The sequence below is a fragment of the Gavialis gangeticus genome, unplaced genomic scaffold, assembly GCF_001723915.1.
Source record: "Gavialis gangeticus isolate Ggan-Ray unplaced genomic scaffold, GavGan_comp1, whole genome shotgun sequence".
In the NCBI taxonomy this organism is placed as follows: domain Eukaryota; kingdom Metazoa; phylum Chordata; order Crocodylia; family Gavialidae; genus Gavialis; species Gavialis gangeticus.
Genome location: NW_017729000.1, coordinates 14788063 through 14797634, shown reverse-complemented (window position 1 = coordinate 14797634; position 9572 = coordinate 14788063). Strand labels below are relative to the sequence as shown.

Here is a 9572-nt window from a genome sequence, read left to right as displayed (position 1 = left end):
TCTGTCTGCCTGTCCCAGTGAAATTGGAGACACACACAGAGCCACCTTTCAGCATTAGTTTGCATACTACATGCCTAGGATCTGTGCAGCTGGGGTCCATGCTGTGGGAAAGGGGAGGGAGGTGGGGTGGATTCCTGCTTGAGCAGAGAACAGGCCTGCAATCCCCACTGGAGCTCTGCCTAGGGAGCAGTCTGGATCAGAGAGCCCAGCCTAACCCAGCCCTGGGCTGCAAAGCATCTGGGATGCTGGGGACTCTGATTTTACTTTAACCAGGAAGGGGTCTGGGACAGACATTGCATAAACTGGTTTGACCCAAATCAGTTAAGTCTGATACTACATTCAACCAAGTTTATCTTAAACCAGTTTCAGTCATTTTGAAACTGGTTTATGTGAACTGAACTTCTGTTCTGTTACAGGTTTAAACCAGTTTCTGATTACTTAAACTGGTTTATGTGTAATGTTTGTTCCTGGCCCTAGAGATAAGGGAGGGTGCAAGCATACATGTAAATCCCACTCTTCTTCTTTATCTACTGGTCCTGAAAGGGTAGGGAAGGAAAGGAAAAGACAGTCCTGCATCAAAGGATGTATGGCTGAGAGCATCTTCAAATCCCCACATGGACCAGGTAAATAACTAAACTTTGATTCAGTGTCTGGACAGATGAAGCTCCCTCTATCCTTTGCAAGGCAAACCCAGCATTTCTTTGCAAAAGCTATGTTGAGGCATAGCTGAATGATAAAGGAGTTTTCTTGGGACTTCTAGTTTTTAGAACACAAATTGGGCCTGTGATACAATGGTAGGAACATTTTCATAGCGTAGCTTCACTGGACATTGTTAAAACTTAAACTGTATTATGCAAAACATATGGGACTGATTCTGCTGTAAGTATATACTGGCTTGGAGGTGTGGTATAAATGGTATAAGGCAGGCATTGGCAGCTTACAGTCTGTGGGCCAACAGTGGCCTGGCAAGCAATTGTATTTGACCTGCAAAGCCAGGATATCAGCAGCAATGGAGCCCACATGCGGGGACGAGGGCTGCTGGCTTGGAAGTGGTAGTCCACTTTTGGACCTAGCTCTGTTAATTCATCCCACCATTCTAAGAGATTGCCAACCCCTGATATACATTAAAGTGGCATTTTGGCAGCTAGAGATCTCTTGAAATGTATCCTGATGCTATCCAGTAGCTATTTAATGATATATTTGTAGGTTGTAATGATTTATACCAGTCTCCTTGGGATAATGTATTTGTAGTACTGTAATTTCCTTTAGATAAATTAAGCAATTTAATAAGCCCCAATTAAATGACGCTGTTAGGTACTAAGGTTTAGTTCTGCTTGATGTGCAAATCCACATTCAGAGAAAACACTAGAATTTACCCTTCCAAAGACTCTAATTGTGACACTCTTCAAAGTTGAATGATAAATTAACAGTCACAGAATAAACATATTTCAATACAATATTAGTTCATTCATATGATTTTGTTTCAGTGCAGTGCTTTGTGTAGCTTGGGTATATGGGAATGTTTTTGTTTGTTTTTTTAACCGTAATTGCTTTATATCAGATTGCAATAGAGCATTTTTATACTAATACCTTTTTGAGTGGAGTAAGCTGCTCTGTGCTCAACACAAAAATAGTGAACGTTCTAGGAGTCATGTCCATAGACTGTCTTTGATTATAAGACCTATAATACGGACTTATTTTCCTGTCCCACTTAAGGAGGCTTTTGAAGGTACTGCTCTCAAATACTGAACATTTGGAATTTTAAAGCTGTCAAAGTGATTAGGCTTTAGAGGAACTCAATAATTTACTGCAGAGGCATTGTAACTGGAGAAAGTTTTCATCCTAAACCTGGAGACAGTCCACAGGTTTGAGACATCTTAGGACCTTTCGTCCATATTTATACCCTTGCATTGTCACCCTTCTTTAGTCTGTTTCCCAGCTTTTCTTTTTTTACTCTTTTTTGTCTTCCCTTCATAAAAATAATTTAGAAATCTGATGGAAATGTTGAAGCTTCAGCTTAAATGGTTTAAAACTTCAAATGGTTTTTCCTGGAATCTTACCAAGGGTTTACATACCTGAGTAGTATTAGAGAGAACTCGCTAGCATGTTGAATGCCAGTGAGATTTTGTATTGTATACCAGCAGAAAATATTTCTGGTTACTATGGTACCTATGGTTATATAACAAGAATTTGCTCCATGAAGCTAAGCTTGTTATAGGCAATGGTACCATGGGACAAAACAGAGGAGTAGTTCTGACACATCTATTTGCTTTTATTCTGAGAGGTAGGTTAGCAAAGGAGCATCATCCCTTGCTGGGAAGGTTCCTTCTTTTTCCATGTGAAAGGCACCAGGTGAAAAACTGAGTTCTGTTTGTCCTGGTTATATAGAAAAGTGGGAGAAATGAACCCACAAAGGTTATATCATTTCTCTTTCTCACGCTGTCAGGCTGTGAGCATATTTTGCCTATGGACTACATGCGTCTCTAATTTTATTTCTGTAAAGCACTTGTTTTTTTAAAGTATGTGCGTACCCATTTTAGCTACATGATGCTATAGGACAGGAGTGTCAAAGATCTGGCTCGCAAGCTGAATCCAGCTCCTAGTGCCGGCCCTGGGTCTCAGTTGACCCGCAGCTGGCACTCGCCAGACAGGGCCCACTGGGACCCACCCTGCACGTGGCACTCCTGCAAGGCCAGTCTGAGGATGTCTCCCGCATGTCAGAACCAGCATGCATGGTGTCTGCTCGCTGTGGTATGGGACACAAGCCACACACAGCACCTGCTCCAGCCAGTCCAGAGCACGTGTGGCATTCATCTGGCCTGTGAACTGGTCCCTCACCACTTACCTGGCCCCTGGGGCCAAATGAGTTTTGTCACTGCTGCTATAGGAGAAAATTTCAGGTTGGCAGAAAGCAATTGCCCAAGCAGAAAGTTAGCCAAGACAGTGGGGCTGAGGGCCAGATTACCTCTAATGACCACACGAGTTCACAAATGATAAATGCACCCGACATACTTAATTGATATCCACTCTTTGATTATATTTGAGATTTTATTGCAGGAGATGGAGTGAATGCAATTTAAATGTTTTCCTCTGTGGGTCATGTGGGAACTTTGGTTATTATGTTATATTTTGTAATGTATCACCCACCAGCAGATGCTACTAACAAGAGGTTAGTTTCATGGACCTGCTAACGTTGTTCCTATAAAATAGGAATGTATGTTGTGTAGAACCAAACAGCACCATTCAGGTTGCATTCCCACTAACCTCCCCACCCTTCAAACAATTGTAAATAAAACGTCAATTGTTTAGAAGTTTAAATATAACATCCTACTCTCTGGAAGGTAAAAGCCACAGCTTTGATTTTACCCTGAAATATCTCCACAGCTTTCAAAATCCACATCTTTCTTAAATTACACCATGCTAGCATCTAGCAAAGAGCTCAGCGTGTCACCAGATATAGGCCAAGCACATGCAATAATATGCCAATGTACGCTGAGATGTAGATGAAGGTAGAGTCAGCTTTTCTCTCTTACATACAACATGTACATGCTTCTGGACTCTATTGAGGTCCTGGGCCACCTTTTCACTTCAGATCAAGATTTGCCTTCAGGCAACCAAGGTCTAGAGTAACCTTCTCTTGTCACAGTCTCAGCTTCCAAAGTTTACCTTGGGTACGTAATGCTTCATCCCTCAATGAATAGTCCCTGATATTAAGTATAAGCATGTTTTGCCTGGCTAATGTTAAATACAATATCTGTAGTGAAGAAGCTTGAATTCTTAGACCTTTGACCTCTTCCAAACTGTACATATATTATCTCTTTCCCCTCTAAACCTTTTTCCTAATTTCTTGTTTAGTATTTGCTTGATAGGTGGCTACATTACTGCTCACAGACGGCTGTTGACAGAGGTGTTATCCAAACCATAAGGACAGGGACAACATTCAGTTTAATCAGAACACTAGTCAAATCCTTTCTCCATTTCACAGGCACCAACTCACAAACTTTGCCAATAAATTTTGGAGTGAGTGTGGTTTGGAAGCTGCTCGTTTAAGCAGAGCTGGATGAAACTTTTGGACTAATTGTCTGTTTGCAGAAAAATTCATTGATTTGCAATGACCTCTGCAGCTGTTGTGGCCTGGTACTGGAAACCTGCAGTTTTTCACATTGATTATTTTTTAAATCATGGCTAATATAGTGTTGTGGAAATGCTGTTGCAGGACAAAGGAATTGATGCTTGGGACATGCCTGCTTACTGGTCAGCTGTGCTAACTCTGACCCAGTAGGGGTGCTGTTTTGTGAAGGCGAGGCTGAGTTCCCAGAACAGTATAATTGGACGCTACGTGAAAAATCAGATCTCTGGAAAAGTGCTTAGATGGACAGAGAAACAGACATTTATGAACAGAAACATAGGGCAAATGTTTTATTAATATTTATGGTTATTGCTGAAGGGCTTAGAGGCCCCAACCAGGGTCCTGATATTAGTGCTAGTTTGATTTTTTGTATCTATTAGGGAGGATGATAACTGTATGCAGGGACAAATGCACAAACCCCTCCTATGTAGGGGACCGACATAGAGATCCAATAAGAGTCTGCGCAGGTGCCGCCTTTCCCTGCAAATGAGCATCTGTACAGCCAGACATTTGGGCCAACAAGGCTGCCGTTTACCAAAAAAACACACGTTTTGTTTCACTGTCCTCGTACCCTGCTCTCCTCCTTGTTCGTTTGCCATATTCTAAGGTTTCAAGTCCTTCTCCCCACTCCTTTGCGGGGAGAAAGAGGAGGGGGAGCAGGGTTGCTTTTAGGTTACATTTGTGTCCAAGATACACATACTATTAAATATATATTGAATATATACTGTGTGTGTGTATCGGTCTGTGTCTAGATGTGTATATATAATATTACCCATCTGCCTCTGCTAGAACAGTTCTCCCGAGCAGAGTCAGCATGAAGTAACAAAAAATGTACTGGAGATAATAGGCCTGACCTTCAGTGTATCCTAAGTCCCAGGATGAAAAGCATGGTCTTTGTTCATTTCAGTGCTTCTTTTGTCCATTAAATCCTTGGTCCCCCTTCCTGGGAACAGAATGGCTTCCATTAATCACCCAGTGACTATGCAGACTGAAAAAGAGGCCAGAGGGCAAGAGGAAAAAGGATGCTTAGATCCCTTTATCATAAAAGTTGTGTTTTTCCCTCTAGAAGTCTGACCACTGATGCAGACTTAAATTGTACCCTGGCTGAAAGGAGAGTATTAACCCTTTAACTCCTTTCCCATCCCAGTTATTTACCTAATTTTCCTTTGTAGATTTAAAGCTAAGAGCTCTCTTCAGAGTTTACTTTCCTCAGCCCATTTCAGGCAGGTATTGAAAACACTTGCTACGGCTTCTTGTGTACTCTACCGTTGACAAATCTCCTGCACACGTATCAGTTTCCCGCCAATGTAGTTCCACTGACATTAATGGAATAACTTCCTGTTTACGCCTGTGCGAGGGAGAAAGTTGGACTCTTTGCGCAGGAGGCCCAGAAGCCATTGCAGAGAGTGGGGACTGCATCCTTTAGATTTTTATCACAAAAAAATAAAAGGCAAAGGAACTTGATAATGCCCCTGTCTGCATTATTGAGCAACCTTGAGGAGTAGTTGGTAGGTTGGTAGGGTGGCCTTGAGGCAAGATGAAGGGAGGCAGCATAGCATATTCCCATCATGCACCACCACAAGGCATACCTCACTGGGGGCTCCAATTTGACTATGTTGAAAAAGCTTTAAGCGAGGCACTAATTGCCCTAATGTCATACTACATTGAAAACCAATTATGTGCCAACCCAGCAAAAACATAAGTATGTGCCTTCCGTCTGAAAAACCATGAGGCCAACAGCCAGCTCAACATCACACAGTCCGGGACCCCACTGTCCTGCTGTCCAAACCCAGTTTACCTTGGAGTCACCCTTGGTTGAACCCTCTAGAACAAAGAACACATCATGAAGACAAAAGCGAAGGTGAGCACTCATAACAACAGTTTATATAAGTTCACCAACTCAAACCCCTCAACCATCCAAACCACTGCTCTGGCTCTCAGCTTTTCCTCTGCTGAGTATGCATGCCTTGTATAGGAGAGAGCTATTCATGCTAAGTGCCTTGACCTGATCCTGAATGACAGCTGCTGATGCATCACAGGATGTCTGATGCCTACCAGCCTAAATAGCATTCACCTGCTGGCTGGCATTGCTCTGCCTAACATCAGAATAGCAGCGGCCAGCAGGATACAACAATAAAGATGTGAGACAGTAGTTACATGGCCATCCCACAGCACACAAATATCTGAAATCACGTAGGAGCTTCCTCACTAGCACCCAACCTCTCGTTACCACACCCAAGGAGATGTGACTACAAATGTGGAATGAGAGGCTGAAGAAAATGGACAGTCCATCAGATGAATCTTTACCACCAGGGGTTGATGAACTATGGCCAAGGCGGTGATGTCTCGTCTGTCAGACACTCCAAGGAACTAATAAAGAAGTGGGGCTATCATTGGTTCAACCACCTGTGACTGTGGCACAGAGCCTCAGACCATGCAATACCTGGTGCAATGCCCGCTACTTGAAAGCACATGTACAAGGAAAGATCTCGCTAAGTACAATAAACAAACACAAGCATTTGGTCAATGCAGTGTAGAGCTGTGAGAAGAAGACCGGGGGTTTCCTACACCAAAGGGATTTTGGCGTACTTGGGAATTCCACAAGACAAATTATGCAGTGGGAGGAGAACCCAAGATGCCTATTCCAGCTCCTAGACAGCGACGGCTTCCCCACTCATTGGCTGCTGTACATACATGCATATTAGCTCTGAGTAAGGCCTGGCTCGCTTGATCGGTGTACTGAATGACTCTGCCAGCTACAGTTGTATTTAGACGTGTTCCGGGTCAACTGTTTGCCTGTTTTGTTTATGCAAAAGCTTCACTGCACTGATACAAGAAAGAAGCAGAGGTGCCAGGACCCCCCTCCTATCTATACCAGCAAAAAACCTGCAACTTCCTGAGCTCTAAAGAGGAGTGATTTTGACATTCCTAGGTGTTTCCATGACTGTGACAAGTTAGCTGACTTGTCTCAGAGAATATCTCCTACACAGACTGCTCTTTTTATGGAAGGAAGCAGAAAAAAGAGGTTATATGCTTCCTCCCCCTTGACTGTAGTTCTGCAGGGAAAGCAAATCATTTCAATTCCATGGCTAGCCTTTGTAGGGCCAGACTTACCACAGGGGGTGATTGTCGCTATAGGTTAATGTTAATGCCTAACAACCTTGACAGTGCCCCCGTTTAAGCTGAGGATCTGCAACTCAAAGGATTTTTCTTCCTGTTCATTCTTGCCTCCCTTCTGTACCTCTGGTCAAAAGAAAAGATGCAGCCAGAAAATAGTACAGTAAAAAACACCTCGGTTCAGGGTCAAGTACCCAGGGCCAACGTGGCCTAAAACATTTGCTGTCATCTGCTACTGGCCTGAAGATTGTGCCCCATCCCTGTCAAACGTTGATCAGAACATGGTGGGCCACATGTTCCTGAGCCCCAGGCTTGATTAGTGCAATTCGGTACACATAGAAATGAAACGGAGGGGCGTGAGAAGGCTGCACTTGGTACAAAACATGAAAGCTCCATGCACTATGATGGCACCATGCTGCTGCTTTGTTCCCTGCGCGGGCTTTTGAGTTTCAGGTCTCTCTTGGCTGTTGTAGAAGTGAAGGTGCTAAACTTGCTATCATTGTTGTGGGTTCTCTCAAGCATGCTGTGCTGCTCTGGTTGGCAGCTTTCCAAACAAGAAGCAATGTGACCGCAGCTGTGTGGGTGGGCTAATCAGCTTGGGGAAGGTAGTTGGCACTGCCAGTTTTGCTAATTAGCCCACCTGAAGCACCAGATGGCACTGGCTACCAAGTCTTCGGTTTATAGGTCAGCTTGCCTGTAGCATGCTTCAAGGAAGGATGGCCAATTTATCTTTTGAACATGCTCTGAACCTACTGTGGGATCACTCACGGCCATCTGGGACACCTTACCTTCCATCCAAAGCATGAAACGGTTGATTAACTAGGGGAAAGCTTATGACCAGAGGACGTATAACTTTCTCAGGAGCTGGACTTAGACCCTGGAACTTGCTCCTTTTGACAGAAGAATTACAAGTGTAATTCATCCCTTCACTTTAGCTTTTTCTTTATTTGTACTTCACACACATACAAAACCAATATGCAGATTAATCGGGCTGTTTTTCAGCCAGTCTGGGAACACTAAAAAAAATAAAGGGAGAATAATTTTATTTTCTATATTTAGCTGTGTGAATGGTGCTACAATAAAAAAAGTAATTGAGGCCTACAACTGTAAGCAGGTGGATTGAGAGAAAGAACTTCAATCCATAATGGGCAAAAAATGACAGGCATCCTCAAAGATCAAGGATCGCAACATAGAAAAGAAGAGTTTTAAATATCTGCTGCTAAATTCTTTTCCCAGTATGTTGTTTTTAAACGTGCTGCTCTGTAATGACTGTAAAGTGTGTAATGCTGGACGACCGGCTTGCTGACGGAAGCAGTGGATCCCTCTATGGAACGTCTGCTGCCACTTCAGGTTGGCACGTGCTTGTCACCAAACCTAACCATCTTGCCAATAAAAAATATCAAGTCACCATCTCTTCTGGGAGTCAGCCACTTGCTGTGTCCCAGAATCACCCTCTGCAGGATTTCTGTTGCCCTGTTGCTAATCAGATTTTTTTCTGTGCCATTTGTTTGCAGCTAGGCTTGTTTTGTGGACAGCTGGGTAAATGGGTCAGCATGGCAGTAATGCATAAGAGACTGGAAAAAAAATCCATTTCTTTGCCTGCCTTCCTAAGAAGTACAGTTCTCTGCTGCTTCTGTCGGCTGTGTCTGCCAATCCCCTTGTAGTAAAGGATTATTTTCCTTTGGGCCTTACAGAGTTCGCCATTTCAATCATTGAAAGGATGCAAGCACAGGAAATTCTGAGGAGTCTGCGGCTGCCTGAATTTGATGACTTCAGCCAATTTTTTCGCAACTTGCCGGCCACCGCGTTAGTGGGAATTGGTGCCTTTGCAGCTGTTGTCGCATACTGGTTTGCTAGCCGGCCGAAGGCTGTAAAGCCCCCATGTGACCTGCTGCTGCAGTCAGAAGAAGTTGAGGTAAGGCAAGCACTATTTATATTCAGCCTTACGAATGCAGAGGTGGGACTGGAGGTGGTGGCATGGCGATTCTGGGGGCTGTTTCTACTGCCTTTTATCTTGCTTAGGCATTTATAGCCCTGCGGTATGCATAGGCTTTCACAACCACTTCACATGGGTGCAAGTGGTTCTACAGGATGTACAGCTGCTGCGAGCCAGGCTTTCCCTATTTATTGTGCGTGCTCTGCTGCCCTCACTTGAGCTGTCTTACACAGGCCATTGCACCATAGGTTAATTTGACCCATGATTGCTTCTTCCTTTTAAACTCCTGGAAAACACCGTGATTCTCCCCCTTGTAGTCTGTATCGTGGGTAACCATGGGGCCCAGGAAAATTATAGTAAATGCCACTGAAAAGAAACCATAGTTTTTTG

General features: G+C 43.7%; 1 protein-coding gene across 4 annotated transcripts in view; it reads left to right on the top strand.

Annotated features, from left to right (window-relative positions):
- Positions 1-9572, top strand: part of ACSL6 (acyl-CoA synthetase long-chain family member 6) — a 138360-nt gene that overhangs the window by 59624 nt on the left and 69164 nt on the right. For 3 of the 4 annotated variants that reach the window (XM_019506323.1, XM_019506320.1, XM_019506322.1), the window contains exon 2: positions 8941-9161. In XM_019506323.1, the coding sequence (XP_019361868.1) occupies positions 8941-9161 (221 nt within the window). Of the gene's footprint in view, positions 1-536; positions 624-8940; positions 9162-9572 lie in introns of those variants that run through there. The other variant, XM_019506321.1, reaches the window with a different exon arrangement.